General features: G+C 44.6%; 2 protein-coding genes across 4 annotated transcripts in view; one reads left to right on the top strand and one right to left on the bottom strand.

Moving 5' to 3' along the window:
* The window catches only part of JAK1 (Janus kinase 1), a 136,230-nt gene extending 118,024 nt beyond the window's left edge, over positions 1–18,206 (top strand). The window contains exons 13-25 of one of the 2 annotated variants that reach the window (XM_036347931.1): positions 2,693–2,836; positions 3,562–3,649; positions 4,138–4,265; positions 4,868–5,003; positions 6,550–6,701; positions 9,236–9,386; positions 9,529–9,623; positions 11,954–12,146; positions 12,881–13,005; positions 13,331–13,503; positions 15,144–15,261; positions 15,888–15,998; positions 16,662–18,206. In XM_036347931.1, coding sequence (XP_036203824.1) covers positions 2,693–2,836; positions 3,562–3,649; positions 4,138–4,265; positions 4,868–5,003; positions 6,550–6,701; positions 9,236–9,386; positions 9,529–9,623; positions 11,954–12,146; positions 12,881–13,005; positions 13,331–13,503; positions 15,144–15,261; positions 15,888–15,998; positions 16,662–16,757 — 1,710 coding nt within the window. In that variant the 3' untranslated portion in view covers positions 16,758–18,206. The remainder of the gene's footprint in view (positions 1–2,692; positions 2,837–3,561; positions 3,650–4,137; positions 4,266–4,867; positions 5,004–6,549; positions 6,702–9,235; positions 9,387–9,528; positions 9,624–11,953; positions 12,147–12,880; positions 13,006–13,330; positions 13,504–15,143; positions 15,262–15,887; positions 15,999–16,661) is intronic. The other variant, XM_036347932.1, reaches the window with a different exon arrangement.
* RAVER2 (ribonucleoprotein, PTB binding 2) overlaps positions 18,203–20,697 on the bottom strand; it is a 99,522-nt gene continuing 97,027 nt past the window's right edge. For both annotated transcript variants that reach the window (XM_036347933.1, XM_036347934.1), the window contains exon 12: positions 18,203–20,272. In XM_036347933.1, the coding sequence (XP_036203826.1) occupies positions 20,126–20,272 (147 nt within the window). In that variant the 3' untranslated portion in view covers positions 18,203–20,125. The remainder of the gene's footprint in view (positions 20,273–20,697) is intronic.

The raw sequence follows: 20,697 nt of genomic DNA, 5'->3' as shown, positions 1-20,697 counted from the left end.
CTGGGACTCCGCTCTGGGATCTGTTTGTCCAGACAGTTCTCCTTCAGGCCTCAGTTTTGCATCTCCTATTGCCTCACTGTGTCTGTGTTCCCTCAGCTTTGCTCCTTCTGGAAGCATCATCAGAAAAGTCCACACTAAATCTCAGAAGTTCTGCCATAGCATGTCCTGGGGCATAAGGTCCCTGGACAACCCCACTCAGCCCCGCTGATCCCCTTCCTTCACGGAGAACATGCCTCTGGGGAGCATCAGCAAGGCCGGCAGGACGGCAGGGAGGCTGCTGGTTCATGTGCTTTAACTCGGAAAGGAGTCTCCTTGCTCCTTTTCTAGAGGTTAAAATCACCAGGGCAGCGGTGCCCCAGCCTCTTTCTGTCTAGAACAGTGGTTCCCAACCTTCCTAATGCCGCGACCCTTTAATACAGTTCCTCATGTTGTGGTGAGCCCCAACCATAAAATTATTTTCGTTGCTGCTTCATAACTGTAATGTTGCTACTGTTATGAATCGTAATGTAAATATCTGATATGCAGGATGTATTTTCATTGTTACAAATTGAACATAATTAAAGCATAGTGATGAATCACAAAAACAATATGTAATTATATATGTGTTTTCCGATGGTCTTAGGCAACCCCTGTGAAAGGGTCGTTCAACCCCCAAAGGGGTTGCGACCCACAGGTTGAGAACGCTGCTCTAGAATGTGATGTGTACGCGGGGCCTGCCTTCTTTCCTTCCTCAGGAGCTGCTGGGTCACCGCCATCCTCAGGCCTCGAGCATCCATTCAGCCAACAGGCTGGAGCACTGCCGTGTGCCAGGTGCACTCGCCACCCTCGGCGGGCTCACAGCTGGGGGAGGAGGCAGGCCTTGTCTACCTTAAGTAGATATTTGTGTTATCAAGAGACAAATCCTAAGTGTAGCAGGATGGACAGCAGGATGTGGGGCTCGCGGCGACCGTCATCCCACCTAACCTGGGGAGGACAAAGATGGCTTCCTGGGGAAGTGGCATCAGAGCAGAGCCCCCGAGGGTGAAGAGCAAGCGCCAGTAGAAGCAGAGGGATCAGCATGGAGGAGGCTGACGTGGACACGCAGGGCCTCTGAGGGCTCCTGTGGGATCCTGGCAGCGTGGTGCCGTGACTTGGCCACTGGAATCAGTAACCTTTCTGGGGAAGAGTAATTATTCTGAAAGCATATGGCTTTTCCGGGATGTTCTGGGAACACACTTCCCATAACCTTGATGAATCGCTTCATGACAGGTGCAGCTCTAATGAGTACTCGCAGGCCCTTGCCAGGATCCGGGAGACGGGGCAGATGTATCACCATCTGCAGTGACAGATGACAAGTGGTGGTGTTTGTGCAAATTAATATACCCGATTGACGATGGTGTACATTCCTCTGGGGAACGGGAATCAGCGCACAAGGCAGCTACCATCCATTTCAGCATTTAAAGAGGGTCCCAAAATAATAGAACTTCGGTTTACAGGTTTTGTGGGGTTAATATCAATGACCATGCCTGTGATTTATGAGTCATGTGCTGATTCCAAATATTAAGAATGTTTACATCAGGATTATTCAAGCTTAAACTGGGAGGGTCCTTAGACACAGATCATTGTGTGCTAAGGACTTTGTGCAGATGGTCTCCTTTAGTCCTCAGGCCATTCCTTGGGTGGGATCATCCATTCTCACCCGTGAGGAAATTGAGGGCCTGCGCCCTCCAGCCTGTGCCTCTGTCCACATCACCTTCCCAGTGGGATTGCTAGGGCAAATGCGTGTGTGAATTGCATCACTAATTCTAAAGCAGGGGTCCTCAAACTACGGCCCGCGGGCCACATGCAAATACAAATATTGTATTTGTTCCCGTTTTGTTTTTTTACTTCAAAATAAGATATGTGCAGTGTGCATAGGAATTTGTTCATAGTTTTTTTTTAAACTATAGTCCGGCCCTCCAACGGTCTGAGGGACAGTGAACTGGCCCCCTGTTTAAAACGTTTGAGGACCCCTGTTCTAAAGCATCGACACATGCACTGGATATATGGATAGAGGATGAACAGTTCATGTGTGAGAAACAGTGAGTGCCTGGTTGGGGCAATCAAACAAAATAAACCAGCCCAACAGATTGGCTTGTACCCATCCTGTGCCAGCATCTGTACCAGGAGCCTTTGTACCTATTTGTGCATCTGACTCTGAGGCAGGTCCCATTATTACCCCTGGTTACAGAGTGGGCAGACATTGAGCATGGTAAGGGAAGGTCCCCAAGTTAGAGGGCCAGCAAGCAGTAGAGCCAGGACTAAGAAGCCCCTGTGTGTGTGACTCAGCCTGTGAGCGGAGTCCCCAAAGGGGTCCTCTCTCCATCTGCTCTGGAGACCGAGGGCGGAGCTGATGTGGGGCTGTTGCAGCACTGCTGGAAGTTTTGTGGTAGTCATTCAGGGTTATGTTTTGGCCACAGGCTGTCCTAGAAGTAGAAGGAAGGAAGGGAGTGTTTGGGAATAGGAGGGCTGTCTCCTGGGGCCCAGGAAGTGCCACACTGTTTGGCAAGTAGCTTTTTGTTTCCTCTGGAGGCCTGACCAGGACAAGGTACTGGAGAGGCTTTGAACCATTGGGGCGCTTTTGCCTGTGCCCCACCCCCTTCTGGTGTGTGTTCCCGTTAAGGCCTCAGTCCCAGACTCCAGCAGTTACCCAACCTCTTGCTTCCTCCTCCAGGGAGAGCACCTTGGGAGAGGCACGCGGACACACATCTACTCTGGGACCCTGGTGGATTACAAGGATGACGAAGGAACTTCTGAAGAGAAGAAAATAAAAGTGATCCTCAAAGTCTTGGACCCCAGCCACAGGGACATTTCTCTGGCAAGTGTCCTCCTAACCCACCTCCCGTTTCTGGAACCTGTGGAGCACAGTCAGCTGGGAAGAACCTTTGCCCTTATTTTGGCCTTATTTATGGTTTTCAAACATGTCTTTTATGTAATCCCTTTTTTCACATGTAATCTTAGATAAGGGAGGGAGGATTGGAGATGAAGTAGATTGAGCAGCAATTCCCGCCGGCCGATCCCTCCCCTCTTCTCCTATTTTCTACCTGGAGGTTCTTGTGGCCCCAGAACTCCAGCCGAATGGTCTCAGAGTCCCTCATGTAGTCAGGCTGTCACTCCACAGTCTGGAAAAGGAAAGCCCAGGGGAGTGGAAACGTACCCCGGGTCCCACGGGCTGTTAGAGAGATGGAGCCTGTTTGCGCCCTAGTGTCCCTTTTATTCTAATACAGTGCTGCACATTGTCATTTCCCAGCGTTTAAAGGGAGCGAAAGTGGTAGGCAATGGGGAAATTGATAGCTAGCCTATCTCACCAGCCTGGCTCCATATCTTACTAGGTTTTTCTAAATAAATACCACCCCCCAGCCAGACTGAGGTCAAGGGGAAGGCCTGGCACTGCCCCTGGGAAGTCGAGGCCGGGAGCAGTCTTCAGGACCTGGAGGATGAGTCCTGAGCTTTCTGGGATCCATCGGCTTTTTCTCTCAGCACAGCCCGTATGGGGTCGGGTCAGACCGGGGTGGCTTACCCTTGACCTTCCTTCTCCCACAGGCCTTCTTCGAGGCAGCCAGCATGATGAGACAGGTCTCCCACAAACACATCGTGTACCTCTACGGTGTCTGTGTCCGAGACGTGGAGAGTAAGTGTATTCTCTTTGGGAGAGGCGGATGGCCCTGGCTGGGGAGGCATGGGTGCTGTGAAGACACCTGGGGGTGGGGGAGCTGATACCCTCTTCTTGTTGTCCTTGCTTCTTGCCTTTCGTTTTGCAATCGAGGGATTTGAGGTACTGAGCAGGTCACGTGTTTAGGTTAATAGTGACCCTGAAACTAAATCCCATTTGTTTTTCACTCATTTCTTGAATGTTCTCTTCTTGCCAACTCTGGGCCCTGGAAGGTTGGGTAGATAAGTGGAGTTGTTCCCCTGTGAGTCGATGCATAAGGAGCTCTAGGCCGGGCTTGAACCCAAGGCTTGAACCGGCTTTGAATCACTCTGCTGTTTGCCCCTCCCGAGGGTGTCGGCATCCTCCCAGGCCGAGCACCAGCCACACAAGCTCTCACAGGGGAATGAGGGAAAGTACTGTCCCAGACAGACAGAAGGTTCCAGATGGGGCTCATTCTGTGCTTGTAGATATCATGGTGGAAGAGTTCGTGGAGGGCGGGCCTCTGGATCTCTTCATGCACCGGAAAAGCGACGTCCTCACCACTCCGTGGAAATTCAAAGTTGCTAAACAGCTGGCCAGTGCCCTGAGTTACTTGGTAAGTATCTTCTGATCTGATGTTGGTGGAGGTCTGCCAGGAACCAGAATGTCCTAGTAGGTAGGAATGCGCTGGTAGGAAGGAGGTGCTAGCCAGGGATAGCCAAGCAGGCTGGGGTGCCCAGACTCTGCGGTTAAACACAGGCATGCCTGCTGCTTCGTGAACATGATCATATTGGGTTGCTCTATGTGCTCCAAACATATGAATCTTGATTAGGGAACATCTGTCATGTCAGAGGACTGACTTCTGCATTGCAGTGTATGGTAGGAGGAGAAATAGTGCAATACCTGTTGAATGAATGAAACTACCAGTATCAGTAGTAGCTCACATTTAGTGAGTGCTTACCATGGTTCCACTGTTCACGTTTTACACGTTCTATGAGGCATGTTCCACTGTTATCCCTGTTTCACTGATGAGGCCCATTCTGTAATGTGCTCGGGTCACATGTTGGATGGGAGACCTGGGCTGCCCCGGTCTGGCTGTAGCTGGGGACTGTGGAGGGCTGACCCAAGGGGCCAGGGTCAGAAATGGAGGGAGTGTGGGAAGGACCGAAGACAGGCAGCCAGGGCAGCCTTGTTGAGCTCACCCTTTCTGCTCTGTAGGAGGATAAAGACCTGGTCCACGGAAACGTGTGCACTAAAAACCTCCTCCTGGCCCGCGAAGGCATCGACAGCGAGTGTGGCCCGTTCATCAAGCTCAGTGACCCTGGCATCCCCATCACTGTGCTGTCCAGGCAAGGTGTGTCTCCTCCTCCCCAGGCCTCGCCCTTCCCCTCTCCCACACCTACCCCGAGGCAGAGGGGGCTGGGGTTGGGGTTCTGTCTCCTTTTAGAAAGAACACTTCAGCCCGTGGGTGTCTGGTGCTCCTACTCTGCCCTGGGGGTTGGGGGAAGGTATGGAGTGTGAGCAGGGTTGGTCCCTGACTCCTTTAAGGAGCTGACTATAGTAGGAGATACAGACAAGTCATCGAGGTACTTCTGGTCCTTGCAGTTAAGGAGCTGTGTCCACGGCGTTGGGTTAGCACAAGGGGAGGCCACTGGTCTGGAAGTGGTCAGAGAGGTGTTAGAAGGTGGGCCTCCTGGGTCCTCCTTGTTTCTTTTGAAATCCACTATAGTAGTTAGCAGTTTGGGAGGCACCTGAGCGATTGCATTTTCTCTTCGAATGAGGTTATTATGCGTGTGGGCCCCAAAGGAAAGAGACCTGGGAGCTGAGACACAGGCCAGCGTGGGAGACCAGCGTGCCCCGGGGCGTGCCGCTGGCTCATGGTGGCCAGTGGTCTCCAGCACTGAGCACAGTGCTGGGCACTTAAAGTTTTGCTCCGTCGAAGGGGAAGGGGAGGCACCCCGCAGTACGTGCTTGTCATCTGGCCATCATCCAGCTGGCCAGCTACTTGGGCCTGTCCTGAGCAAGGGTCTGAGGCATGGACACAGATGACTCTAGAACAAGTAGAGGAGCCGAGAGAGGCCAGTTAAATGCTGTGAGTGTTCCGGGGAGTACGGGTGATGCAGGGAGATGGGGGGATGACGGGTCAGTGAGGTGGGCCTGCAGCAAGGTGATGGCATATGTGTGACCCGAGAGCACAGCCACACGGGCCTGTGTCTGAAGGACGTGAGAAGGTGAAGAAGAAAGGGTGAGTGGGCCTGACCAGCTCAGGAGCCGCCCTCCTGCCTCAGGAGCCGGAGGCTGTGCCATGAGACCACTGTGCTGGTTGAGGGGCATGTCCAGGGACATGGCAGAGGTTCTGCTCAGATCACTGGCCTTAGAAGCCAGAACAGGGGCTGAGAGGTCCCTGGTATGAGAGAAGGGTGACTTCTTTACCTCAGTCTTCTCTTCCCTTGTTTTCCAAATGAAAGAAACCCACAGTAAACAAATATAACATTGCTGGGTGATGGTGCAGAGTAGTTGAGATTCGCCCGCGCCTGCTCTGTGTAAGTTGGCCTCTTCTCCCTGTCTTCTCTTTCTGGAGCCTCTGTCCACATGGCCCCCCTGTTCTCCCTCCTCAGGGTGTTGGCCTCCACCCTGGGTGCTGTGCTGTTTCTGAGGCCAGAGCTTCAGAAGACGGGGCAGCACACCCTCTCCTGGTGAGTCTGATAAACAGACAGGTCTGCTGGCCCTGACTCAGCCTGATGCATCCACAGTGTCAAGGATGAGGGGCCTGGATTCATTTGGAAAGCACTACTTGAAATATTTTCCCTATGAGCTCACAGTGTTTGCTGCAACGATGGTGATTTGCTCCCCAGGTGATTGCAGAGACTGATCTGTGAATGTCTGCTGTTTTTCTACAGAATGCATAGAACGAATCCCATGGATTGCTCCCGAGTGTGTAGAAGATTCCAAGAACCTGAGCGTGGCCGCTGACAAATGGAGCTTTGGAACCACACTCTGGGAAATCTGCTATAATGGCGAGATCCCTCTGAAAGATAAGACACTGATTGAGGTGAGCTTTTGTTTTCCAGGGTGTGAGCTGAGTGAAGGCTCCTGGGATGCTCATGGCTGTCTTAGGAGTTACCAGGAAGTCTCATATTGTGAAAAGAGATGGGCCCATCTCTTGTGACCTTGCAACTGTAACTTAACCTACCTGGGCCTCAGTTTCAGCATCTGTACAGTGGGGATACATGAGACCCACTTTGTAGGATTTCTGTGAAGACTAACTACATAATGCACATATAGTGCCAGGCACACAATACATGTCAGTAGATCATTATAGTATTATTTATCTGAGATTTCAAGTGCCTGTTAGTCAGCAAAATTAATACAGATATTTGTTGAGTTCCTTGTGTGTATCAGGCATTGTTTAGATAAAAGTTGAGGGCTCACAAGAAAACGGACAGGCCTTGCCTTCCCTTGAGGATGTGGAGGAGAATTGGGCTAAAATAACAAAATAAGGATTCCATAAAGAATATTTCATACTGTCAGTGCAAGAGCCCTGCAGTTCGGTAGGAGTGCCATTACCCTCACTGTACACGTTACAGGTCAGGTAACAGGCGCAGGAGCTTAAGACTCTCACCTGGGTTCCCCAGCTAGATTGCGAAACAGGCGAGGCTTCAACCTCTCTTGTTCACTTGTGGAAAGAGTGGAGACTCTTAACTCCAAAGGGATAAAGTAGTAAAAATAACAGTAAAGGGCCACTGACCCCGACCCAGTGATTTGGAGATTGGAATATGCCTGTGTTCAGAGGTGTAGACATACCTTGTAGCTGGGAGGAGCTGCTCGAAGTCCAGGGGGAAGGTGGCACTTCAGTTGTTTACGGGAAGCAGTGAGCGGTTTCGTTGGCCTAGAGCAGGGGTGGGCAAACTTTTTGACTCGAGGGCCACAATGGGTTCTTAAACTGGACCGGAGGGCCAGAACAAAAGCATGGATGGAGTGTTTGTGTGAACTAATATAAATTCAAAGTAAACATCATTACATAAAAGGGTACAGTCTTTTTTTTCTTTTTTAGTTTTATTCATTTCAAACGGGCCCGGATCTGGCCCGCGGGCCGTAGTTTGCCCACGGCTGGCCTAGAGTATGGTGAGGAATGACGGGTGATAAGTTTGGAGAGATGTCTGTGGTCAGATTGTAAAAAGCCCCGATGGCATGAATTTTACTTGGGTGTATTGTATGGGACATTGAAGAGTTTCGTTGAGGAGAGAGATGGTCAGAGGTCGGCTTGGGGACAGTTCATCTGGACACATGGTTGGAATGGACAGGCTGAGGAGAGACCAGGAGGGACTCATGCTCCGAGGCTAGAACAGGAGTGGCAGTGGGACCCAGAGTGGAGGGTGTATACGTAGTAGGTCATTGAAGAGGGAGAACCTTTAACCAGTTAATCTTTGGCCAAGTAAAGATGGTGCAGGACTTGGGAAAAGGGTGTTAGGGCAAAACCAGTAGGGAAACCATCAGGTCTATAAATCTCTTTGGAATTTTCAGCCTAGGCTTTTGGGAAGATCATTTTATTTTGAACTTCTTTGGAAATAAAACAGCATACCCTTTGTTGTCTGTCAGTATTTATTGAGTACCTGCTGTGTACCCAGGGCTGAGCAGGATACAGGGATGGTGTGAGGAAGGGTGTGTGCCTTTGATAAAAGAAGTCCGCCAGTCTCCTCCCCGGTAGCCTTGGTTGGGTTGGACAGCCCTGTGACAGGGAAGGTGAGTGACCCTTAGAGGTGAGGGTGGTCTCAGCTCCGTAATCCTAATCTCTCCCCTCCCCTGGGACCCTAACTCTCACCTCCTCGCCCTCAGGGGGACAAGAAGAGGAACTAGTACTCTTGGGATTCAGCTACAGACAGAAACTGGAGGGTAGTAATTTCACTTAGTTCTTTTTTGAGCGGCATCAATTATTTGTTTCTGAATTTTAAAGTAATAAACAGTTGTAGAAAATAGCAATCACCATATTTCTGTCACTCCTGACCACTGTTTTACACTTTGGCATACTGTCTTCCAGTCTGTTCATATCTCTTTTTAAAACAAAGTTGGGATCATGCTAGAGTTATGCATGCTATATCATTTCATTAATATTGAGTACTTGATTCAATAAGCTTTACAATTTTACAAATTCAATGTAAGTGTTGATTGCTCTGTTAAACTCTAATTTACTTAACTAATTTTTTATCTGGCATTTGGGCTGTTTTCAAACTTGTAATGTTCTATCTAATTCTGCAGGGAATACCTTGACATATAAATCTTTGTTTATATCTGATTTATTTCTGTCATACAATAATTAGAATTAATGAGTCAAAGGGTTTCAAGGACCTGGAGATTTTTATACATGTTGCCAAACTGTATTCCAGAAAGGTTGGGTTACTTGACTGGAATGCAGCTTCTTGGGGTTCAGATTATTTTATCAGAGATTTTCCCATGCACGTCTATGAAATCTACCTTTAAGCAGAGCTGTTGGAAATTAAATTAGGATTGATTAGTCCTCCTGCCCTGGGGCTAAAAGGTTTGTGGGTGGTTCCTTTGGTTTCTTCCATGTTCTCTTCTTCTTCACAGAAAGAGAGATTCTACGAAAGCCGGTGCAGACCAGTGACACCGTCTTGTAAGGAGCTGGCCGACCTTATGACTCGCTGCATGAACTATGACCCCAACCAGAGACCCTTTTTCCGGGCCATCATGAGAGACATCAATAAGCTGGAAGAGCAGAGTAAGACGCTGCCTGGCCCTGTTTACGTAACCAAGATCAGCCCATGCCCTGGAGAGCTGGCTGAGGGGCAGGGATAACTGATAACTGGTTGCCTGTGAGTGGCAATCATGTCTTTTTAACGTTTTCATTTTTCTTCTGTTAGATCCAGACATCGTTTCAGAGAAAAAGCCAGCAACCGAAGTGGATCCCACACATTTTGAAAAGCGCTTCTTAAAGAGAATTCGTGACTTGGGAGAGGCAAGTTACATCCTAGTACTCCCTGACCACATCTCCATCTGCATTTAAAGCCGCTTTCCATTCTTTCCCATTTCTGGTCAAAGTTCATAAGAGAAAGTATCTTATTGCACTTTCTTTGGGACACTTGTATCACAGGGGTTATGTCGCGCACATAGTGACAGCATGCGCATGTGGCTGTATATGCACTTAGGGCATGTTCTCGAAGGGGCAGAAGAGCATGCAGAGGGAGCAATATGGGGGAGTAGGTACAGATACGGTGGAAATAGGAAAGTCTCTGGGCATCTGTGTCCTACGAGGCTGCTTAAATGGGGGTGGATTTACTACACAGAATGCCATAGCAGCTTTCCTTTGGACCTCAAATCAGTTTCCTAACATTTAACGTGATAGAGAAGATACTGGGACTTGCATCTTTATACAGACTTTTCTGTAGTTCCATAAAGTAAGTAAGACTGTGTCCTGCCTTGAATGTCTGTGGTGTGCCAGGCTACATGCTGGGCATTTTACAAGCACAGAGTCCCTAGTTCTTCACAGTATCCCTGAGGGGTTATTACTGCTGTACACATTGAGCACCTCTGGACCCGCTCAAAGATTTGGTAACTGGGCCAACATCACTGTCAAATCGCTAAACTGGGATCTAATCCCTTTCTTCCAAAGGGCTCCCATGCAAGGCTCTTGAAATGACTCCATGGTGCCTCTGTTGTAGGGTGTGCCTTGGGCTGTCCACGAATGCCACAGTGGTCCTACTTGGCCAAAAATAACCTCCATTTCCTTTGGGTTACATTTCCATGGAAACTGGATTCACTAGCCACCTGATACTTGCCTTGTCTTAGCTCAGTAATAGAGGGGATGGCATGTGAGGAAGCGGCTGTGGTGATGGTAGAAGCCAGCAGGAGCCAGCTACTGCAAGGTCAGCCTGTGCTAGGCACCCCTGGTCTTCAGGGGAACAGCATGGGGAGCAAGACTCATCTTTTTTTTTAATTGAAAAAATTTGACATGTAACATTGTATAAATTAAAGGTATGTAGTGTGTGCTACATTGATAGACTTATATATTATAATATGGCTGCCTATGTAATGATGTTTACCACATTACATACTTATAATGCAGTATTATCTATGTTCAGTGTACTGTACATTAAATCTTTGTGGCTATTTTAGTACGTTACAAGTCCATACCTTAAACACCATCTGTCCTAAATCCCTGGTAACTACTATATAACTGTGGTTTGTGTTTTTTAAAGAGGTTTGATTTTTTAAATTTTTTGTTTGTTTTTGTCTTTCTCTGGTCTGACATATCTCACTTAGCATATTGTGCTCAAGGTTTGTTTATGTTATTGCAAATGGCAGAATATCACCCTTGCTCCTGACTAAATACTATTCCATTGTATATATGCATTACTTCTTTTTTTTACCCATTCGTCATTGATGGGCATTTGTATTTTTTCTATATCTTGCCTATTGTGAATAGTGCTATGATAAACATAGAGTACAAATATGTCATTGAATTCCTTTTTACATTTCCTTTGGGTATTCTCCAAGAAGTGCAGTTGCTGGATCATTATAGATCTATTTTTAATTTTTTGAGGAACCTTCATATTGTTTTCTGTAGTAGTTGGACAAATAAACATTCCCAATAGTGTGTAAGGTTCCCTTTCACATCCTCACCAGCACCTGTCGTTTTATTTTCTTGATGGTAGCCATTCTAATGATGTGACGTGATAGCTCTTTGTGGGTTGTACTTGCATCTCCCTGTGAAGTTAAGCATCTTGTTGTGTGTCCTTTTTTGGAAAAATGTCTCTAGTTCTTCTGCCCATTTTTTATTAAGTTCAGTTTTTTTTAATTTTATTAACATATTTATGTTCTATATATTTTTTTGGATATTAAACCCTTATCCAATATATGGTTGCAAAATGTTTCTCCCATTCTGTAGGCTTTTTCATTTTGTTAATTTGTTTCTTGTGCTGTACAGAAGCTTTTGAGTTTGATGTAGTCCCATATGTTCATTTTCTTCTTTTGGGCTTTTAGCATCATGTATAAAAAAATCATTTCCAATACCAGTATTCCAATGAGCTTCTTCCCTGTTTTCTTCTGGGAGTTCTATGGTTTCAGGTCTTATGTTTAAGTCTTTGATCCATTTTGAGTTCATTTTTGTGAGTGGTGTGAAGTAGGGTTCCAGTTTTATTGTTCTACATGTGTTTCTCCCATTTTCCCAGCACCATTTGTTGAAGAGATAGCCTTTCCCCATTGGGAGTTCTTGAGTGCATCTTGCCTCAACTTCTGAGCATGTTCCTGCCAGCCCAGGCTAATCCAGCACATACATCTTTCCTCCAGGGCCACTTTGGGAAGGTTGAGCTCTGCAGGTATGACCCTGAAGGGGACAATACAGGAGAGCAGGTGGCTGTCAAATCCCTGAAGCCTGAGAGTGGAGGGAACCACATAGCTGATCTGAAGAAGGAAATTGAAATCTTAAGGAACCTCTATCACGAGAACATTGTCAAGTACAAAGGCATCTGCACAGAGGATGGTATGTTGTGCAAAGTAGGGTGGTTTTTAAAGACTAAGCGCCTGTCTGGGATCAGAAGGGCCAGTGCTGAGGCGGCAGTGCCGCAGCTGTATGTGCGCTAGCTGGTGGCCCCCATGAGCTGTAGGGCTTCGAAGTTGTAGGCACTGACATCCCTCAGCAGCTGCAGAGCTCCAGGGAAGCCGCGCAGCCTCCCTTCCAGCCAGGGGTGACCCCGGCACCATCTTTCCAGGCTGTTCATACACCCACCGGGGGACTGACCATCACCCGGCCGGATACTGGCACTGGAGGCACACAGCAGTATGAAACTGACACCCACCCCTCGCTTCTCCTAGTCTTCTGATCCAACTCTAGCCAGGATATTTCGTTTTCTAGCTGTCTAAGGCAAGGTGGCAAATGGTGTTTACTAAGAAGTGTATCTGTTTGCAAGCCAGTACTTTAAAATTGGCAGTGAAATGATGTGGTTCATATTTTTTTTTCTTCATTATTATTTGCCTGGTGGTTTGCAGCGCACTCTGTATTCTCTCAGTGAATGCTGATGGCTCTGGGGTGGGTACACGAGTGTTACTATCCTTGTCACTGCTGAGGGGCCAGAGGCTGTGGGGCTTTCGAGGTTGGGGACTTGCCTGTGGTTCAGAGGTGATGCTGAAGTGTCTCCAGATCCTGTGCCCATTACTCTCCCTCAGTTCCTTTCTTTGGTAACTTCGTACTGATGTTTTGTTCTGTTTTGAATACAGGAGGAAATGGTATTAAGCTCATCATGGAATTTCTGCCTTCTGGAAGCCTTAAGGAATATCTTCCAAAGAATAAGAACAAAATTAACCTCAAACAGCAGTTAAAATATGCTGTTCAGATTTGTAAGGTAAAGAAGAAGCATGTTAAAGATTACAAAAAGGGGCATTCATCCTGGGTGATTGGTTTGTAATTAGACTTTCTGATAATTGCACTGAGTATATTTTGCTCTACATGACTAGGATGAACAATTAGCCTCTACTAAGAAACTGAACTGATTGTTAAGTATAGCCGATTTACTGTGTTTCTTTGAATCAGATTGGTCTTACTATTTTTGCATAAAGTAAAAACCCAAACAGTGATATGTGAATTGTATTTTTTTTTGTATGAAATGATAGGAAATACAGTGTGAACTGACCTTCAGCAATGCCCTCTGCCTTTACTTCTCTCCCCAGGGGATGGACTATTTGGGGTCACGACAGTATGTTCACCGGGACTTAGCAGCAAGGAATGTCCTTGTTGAAAGTGAGCACCAAGTGAAAATTGGAGACTTCGGTTTAACTAAAGCAATTGAAACCGATAAGGAGTACTACACAGTCAAGGATGACCGGGACAGCCCTGTGTTCTGGTAACTAAAACAGACTTTGGTTTCATCAGTATTTCGTAGAGTTTCTGCTGTTTTGATAGGCCCTTTCTAGCTCTGTGAATGTCTCCCATTCCTCTTACCTGAGTTGGTGTTAGAAAGGCCTTAGAACATTTGGAATTGATTGATCTTTGCCCTCAGGACACAGCTTTAGGTTCTTCCACTGAAAGCAACTCAGAGAAATGTCTGAGCTTCGAATGGCACCATCTTCCAAATAGAGAAATGTAACCATCACCTCCGCATCTCCAGTTTCCCAGGAGAGGACACTTACTTTTTTTAAATATATTTTTATTGATTTCAGAGAGGAGGGGAGAGATATAAACACCAATGATGAGAATCACTGATGGGCTGCCTCTTGCACGCCCCCACTGGGGATTGAGCCCACAACCCGGGCATGTGCCCTGACCAGGAATCAAACCATGACCTCCTGGTTCATAGGTCGGAGCTCAACCACTGAGCCACACCGGCCAAGCAAGAAGGCACTTATCTAATGTGGTTCTTAAAACTGTTAGCAGTTAGAGTAGGCACATCCCTGTAGAGGCAACCTGGAGGGCAGGTAGGAGAAGGGGGCAGGAATGAGGTGACAAAGTGGGCATGGAACAGATCCAAGGAGACCCTGGACAGAGCAGAGCAAAATCCATGGGAAACATGGGCATCTTCTCTTGAATCACCAGTCTTCCCTGCTTTCCACCTGTCAGCCCAGAACACTGTCCAGGAGAGAAGTTGTTAAGTGTCCACTCCAGACCCTACCCACCCCCATTAAACTAATGAGCACCTGGGAGGTACATCCTACATAGACACAAACAGATCTCTCCCATCCGTAGAGACTAAACCTTCCTTTGTTCATTAATCAAACGAGTCAAGACACAAGCAGACCAAGTTTAGAGTTTAATGGGTGAGGCAACCAATTTCATGGTACCATAGATATAGGGGGGTTCAGGCTTGGTTTTCCGGAAGTCCTAAGAAACCTTAAAAGATTCGTGGGGGCTTGTAAAGGTGGTTAGAAGAAGGCATGTGTGACTCAAAAGAACGAGGCAAGAGCCGTGGTATCCTAGGAACTGACATCAGCTTGGTGTGGCTGGTCATGAAGTGGGAGGTCTGCCTTGGGGGGCGGGGATCCCACGAGCTTTGGGGTACTGTTGGGTGGGGACTTGTTTTTAAAAGGTCACTGTGGAATGGAGGGGAGCCAGAGAGTCTTGATTCAGCCAGAGCCAGTGATGGTGGGTTTAGGAGAGGTGAGTAGGTATGAGAAGTATTTAGGAAATCAGATATGGGATGCCTCAATTTCTGGCTTAGGCAATTGGGTATCACTCATCAAAACAGCTGACACGGAAGAGGACTGGGCAGGGAGGTCACTGCTGATTCATTCTGAACTTGTAGGCAAATCAAATCTGGGGCCTGTCCCATATACCTGCCTCCACGTGGAGAGCAAAGGCTGTGCAGTGAAGAGCACAAACTTACCCTGCTATTGTTTTGGAGGAAAAATGTACTGAGATTAATACATACTTTCATGTCGTAGAATATTAAATTCTAAGACAAACCAAAGGTGATTTTTCTTTGTAAGGTATTTATCTGTTGGCATCTCCTTCGCAGGAAGTGAAGTGTCATGTTTTCCTTTCTTTTAGGTACGCCCCAGAATGTCTAATTCAGTGTAAATTTTATATTGCCTCTGACGTCTGGTCCTTTGGAGTGACTCTGCACGAGCTGCTTACTTACTGTGATTCAGACTCCAGCCCCATGGCCGTAAGTTGTACTCGTCTGTTCATTTGAGCCTAGCACCCAATTAAAATGTGTCCAGCCCTGGCCCGCACATACTTTCAGGGCGTGTGAGGGAAGCAACCAGTTCTCTCTCCCACTCTGAAAAGCAATGGAAAAAATATCCTCAGGTAAGGATTAACAATAACAAAAATGTGTCCATCCTTCTACTTTGTAAGTTTTAAGTTCTTAAGTGGAATCCAGTTCGTGTATTATAATGGAAAGTGTTGCTTTCCATCTAACTTGGTTTATTCCTTGACACTTTGTGTGGCTCTCCCACATCCTGCTTTCCCAAGGAGCCCAAAGTTCTCTCAGGTAACCCTGACTTTCAAGGGTCTCCTCCGTGTGAAGGAGCCCTGGGTAGGAGCTTTGTCTGAGCTTCACGTATTCCTAAATGAGGTCATTCTCACTGGGAAGGCTCCCTGGCCAGGAGGAGTGGTGGGTTGAGTCTGATCAGTGAGTGCTAATCAGGATTTTTGGACTTGCATTTAGAGTTACTATGGAAAAAAGCCTTTTTATTATTTTAATTTCATTTATTCTAGAAATTCCACCTTAATCTGGTTTATATAAATATATGCAACCTAAAACATCTTGTCTGATTTTATTTTACATAGTTGTTCCTGAAAATGATAGGCCCCACTCACGGCCAGATGACAGTAACAAGACTTGTGAACACATTGAAAGAAGGAAAACGTTTGCCTTGTCCTCCTAACTGTCCAGATGAGGTATTTATGGGCCGGGCACTTCACAGTTACACCACTCAAATGTTACTATGTTTTCACAGTTTGCATTTATCCAGCAAGGGACAAGGTGGGAGGAGCAGGGAGGAGTAGACAGTTCTTTAAAACTGTTTTCTGAAGCTGAATTTCAGATATTTGAGAAATCATCTTTGGGCCAGATGACAGCCACAAATTATGTTCAAAGCAAGGATTCCCTCCAAAAGTAGGCTCACCTCAGAAAGTACCATAGGAGCATATTTTGGTATAGCCTTATTGTGAGAAATATATACATTTTGTGTAGAAGTTTGTCCTGCTTACTGATAGCATTTATGATGTAGCATTTAAGATGTTCAGTTTTCTGTATTCTAAAGTGAATTGAGCCTTTAAGACTAATTCATACTATTCAGTACATCTTAGAGTAAGGTACCCAGAATCTAAACTGAGATAATACTTCACCCTTAAATTGGTTTACCATAATGACCTGGATTTTTTTTTTTTAAGGTCATTTAACCCATGAGCTTCTCAAATATTAAAATATTATTTGTGAAATATAGGTGTGACATTTTCTATATTAATCATTCAAATGCCCTTGTTATCTAGTCTTATGGAAAGTCATTTACATTTCTATACTTTTTTTTTTTTTACTGTTACTGTTTCTTCTTTTTACAGGTTTATCAACTTATGAGAAAATGCTGGGAATTCCAACCAAATAATCGGACAACCTTCCAGAACCTTATTGAAGGATTTGAGGCACTTTTAAAATAAGCATGAATAGCATTTAAATCTCACTGTGTATTAAGTCCTCTTCCCCAACAAATACCCAAGCCATTTAAAAAAATTTTAATGGAAAAACTTTGTATTCTGTCTAAAAAGATACTTGGGTACGTAATTCATGTATAAGGCACGCTGTGGTGCTTAATATGTGTAAGTACTTCCTTGTTATTTGTCACTGTTATTGGTGCCAAATTTAATGACAACCAAAATATTAGTAAGCACTCCTCCTTTTGGAACGATATACCACCATTTCATCTGGCTAGTGTACCATCACAGTTGTGTACCAGAATAGGATATTTTCAAAACAAAATCTCAAGATGATTGCTTTCTCCCAGCTGATTTAAATATTTTTCTGGTGCATAAATCAAAGGTAAATGGACTTAGTCAATACTTTAACATGCCCTAAAAATGTCATCATCTATATAGTGATAGAGCAAGCATTCTTGAACTATTAGATACCAGTTAGTATACTACCATTTCTATACAAAGATGAGTGTATTCTTGTCATCAATAGGACTTTAAACTTGGAGTTGTTTTGTTTTTCCAGTAGCTTAGCTTCTGTCCCCTTGGGTGACCAGCGGTACCCTTTTTTTTTTTTTGTAAGAAAACTGATTGTGCTCGGGGGACTGCTATGGAATAGACTCTTTGCTGCCTGGTGTTAATTCTTGAGAACTCAGCCTGTGCCAGTGCTTTCCCAAACAGTATACTGCTAAACAGATTTGATTCCAAGAACCTGGATGCTGTTATACACGCTTTTAAGAAATGTCAATGTATATATATCCTTTTATAACTCGACCACTTTGGGGCAAGCTATTCCAGCATTGGTTTTGGATGCAACCAGTCAGAATATATACTATATCGCACTGTTCTTAGAGTGTTTCAGTACTTAGCCGCCATCTGTAACAGTCGATCACTATTTTGACCGTCATTCTATGGCAGCGATTTTCAACTCATGGCACACCAAAAAAAAGATATAATTTTGGTTCATTCACACCAGATGGCTATTGTTGTATTAGCTGTAATTTTTTTTTTTTTTTTTTGACAAGGGAAAAGAGTACGCCGCTGACTAGTCAGGTATTGCATGTTTTAACAGTTCTGGTGGCACACTGGTTGAAAATCGCTGCCCAAGGGAATAAGACTTGAAAGAAAAGAACCCGCTGGTAGCACTATGGAGTTCAGGATCCACTAGACAGTTTTGAGGTAGCTGGGTAATCAAAATGTCTAATCTCTGATTCAATGTGAACCATTAGATCTTTATGACCAAGAGTATGAAAAATGTTTTGTTTTACCTTTTGAGCCTGAAAAGAGAGAGTTCTGGATTGATCCATTTAGATTTGTTCAATGATCCTCCATCACCAAGATGTCTGTCTGTGTCAAACCTGTGGCCACTCTATATGCACTTTGTTTACTCTTTATACAAATAAATAATACGAGACTTCACATGCATATGCCTTTTAATATTAAGACTCCATTTTCAAAGCATTTCAAACAATTTGTTTACTTAGAAAAATAACAATATAGACTTTGGGAAGGGTCTTTTTTACTAACAACATTTGATTTGTACTTATGTCTAATGTTAGTGGTGCATAAGCCAGGACAGAGGGCAGATCCACATGTGCTGTAAATGAATTTTCATTTCGCAGCTCTTATTTAAAATTCACCATCTTATGTGTGTGACTAAGCATTGAAGCTTAACGCAGCCGGAAAATGGGCAGAAGTGCAGAGCATGGAGAACCCATTATTGGTCTGCTGAGTCATGCCTATCCTGATCATTATTCATAGGTAGTATCCTTCTTAGAAATTAGTCTAGCTTTCATTTTCCAAAAGAAGTTAATATATGCAATAAATTAGACGAAGTAATGTTTTTTACAACATATGCACCAATTTTTTTAACTTCATAATTAAAACAGGATAGATACCTCATTATCATGTCAAAAATAGTAACTCCCCCAAATTACCAGATATTTAACAATCTGAGTTCAAAAAGACTAGGATCATTGAGATTCCTAAATTCCTTATCAATGACAGTCTCATAACAAGGAACAAACTTTGATATTTCGAGATGGCAAAGGGTTTCTCATGCGTTTAATATCAATGTCTTCAGGAAATGGTGATGTCAGAAGTTATATGCAACAAAATTGTTTTATTTTTAGCCTAACATACTACAACAGAATAAGAGACAAAGTGAAGTAAAGCTTATTATTATTAGTTCAAAATGGTGGTAAATACTATCACTCCATAAGACTCTTTCAGAAAGAACAGCATTGACTGCTTTACTGTCATACTGTGAAATAACACATTTAATGATCTAATTACTAGTCGATACGTCATGGAATGAGACAGAAACCTAAGTTCCTTGCCACTTACAAGTCAGGTGCAAAAGTTAAAGCTTTGTCTGTCTTTAGGTGAAGTAAAAGGATTAGTACTATTAGATCAGGGGTCAGCAAACTTTCTCCATGAAGGGCCAGATGGTAAATATTTGAGACTTTGCAGGTCTCTGTCCAGCTACTTGGCTCTGCCATTGTAGCACAAAAGTAACCTTAGGGTGTGAGTAAGCATGGTTGTGTTCCAATAAAATTTTATGTATGGACACAATTTCCTAAAATTTTCATTTTTCCTCCAACCATTTAAAAATGTAAACATCATTCTTAGCTTGTAGTCTGTACAAAAGCAGGTGGAGGACTGAAATTAATCGCAGGGTATGGTTTGCCACCCGCTTAAGTAATAGCATCAAAGCTACTTTTCTTAAAATACCTTGTTTATTCACAAAAGGCATATATGGTTAATAACATATTAGAAGGAAGGAATCTGGTAGTGTATACCAGGATATCACTCTCTGTGGGGGTTTTATATTACATGGCTGGTGTATGTGGCTAATAATTTAGTTTGCATGTATAGCATCTTTTTTTCAGTATTGCTGCATTTTGTACTTGTACTCTTGTAATTCTAAAAATCTATAAGATTACTTCTAGGGAAGGTAAATAGAAATGCACATTGGCATGTAAGAAACTCTTCTAAGGCCCAGGAAACAAGACTGTTTCCCATTTATTGCTTCAAATTTTTATGTATGGTGCCAAAATTATTCCCAGTCCTCAAATAAGGAATATTGTTAATTTCTGCACTGGACTATAAGTTAATACCGCATTGATTAAGATGCATCTACTTCTATTGGAAAAGGTCCCTTCTTATTGCTACTTACTTTTTATTTGGCAATTCTGCCTGCTGCACAACACAATTCCTTCTGTGAAATTATAAACCCGTATTTAAAGGATATGGCTAGTATGAATGTAGTTAAGGCAGCGATGAACAGCAGAGATACTCAAAGAGCCATAGGAGGTTATATAAGGAGAGAACTTAGCTCAGTACACACGCTTCTTTTTTAAGTAGGTCTCCATGTAATATGCTCCTGTGCCCTGAGAATGCTGGTCAACAAATTCCACGGAACCACCTTCTGGGGCAGAGATGAGATAAGATGAACCTCGCTTTTCATTTCTTAAAGATGACACCTGTGAGAGAAAAAATCATAACTAATGCTAAAATCTAAATTACAGTTGGCTTGTTAAAGATGTGTATAAGAAAAGCCATTCTACTTCTGATTTGGTATAAAAAACAGAATAGCAGAATAAGTAACAATCAAAATCACTTGTGCAAAATACAACCCAGTCTCTGAATGCCCTTTCTTCCCCAACCCCCACATTTGGGGAAAGAAATAAAGACGTTGCAGTTGCTTCTGCTGATTACCTATTTCCACCCCTCTGAATCAGAATATCAACACCTGATACCAGTCTTCCTCTGAGGAAGGAGAGTGGCTAAGAAATTGAGCTGCATATCAAATTAGAGGTTACGTTTGTATAGCAAGAGAATAACCTAGCAGATGTAAAAACTGGCAGAAGATGTCAATGAAAATAACAAGCAATGTGAATTCAAACTT

The sequence above is a fragment of the Myotis myotis genome, unplaced genomic scaffold, assembly GCF_014108235.1.
Source record: "Myotis myotis isolate mMyoMyo1 unplaced genomic scaffold, mMyoMyo1.p scaffold_m19_p_2, whole genome shotgun sequence".
Lineage (NCBI taxonomy): Eukaryota > Metazoa > Chordata > Mammalia > Chiroptera > Vespertilionidae > Myotis > Myotis myotis.
Note: the sequence above shows the minus strand (reverse complement) of the source record. Positions and strands in the feature narration are given on the sequence as shown.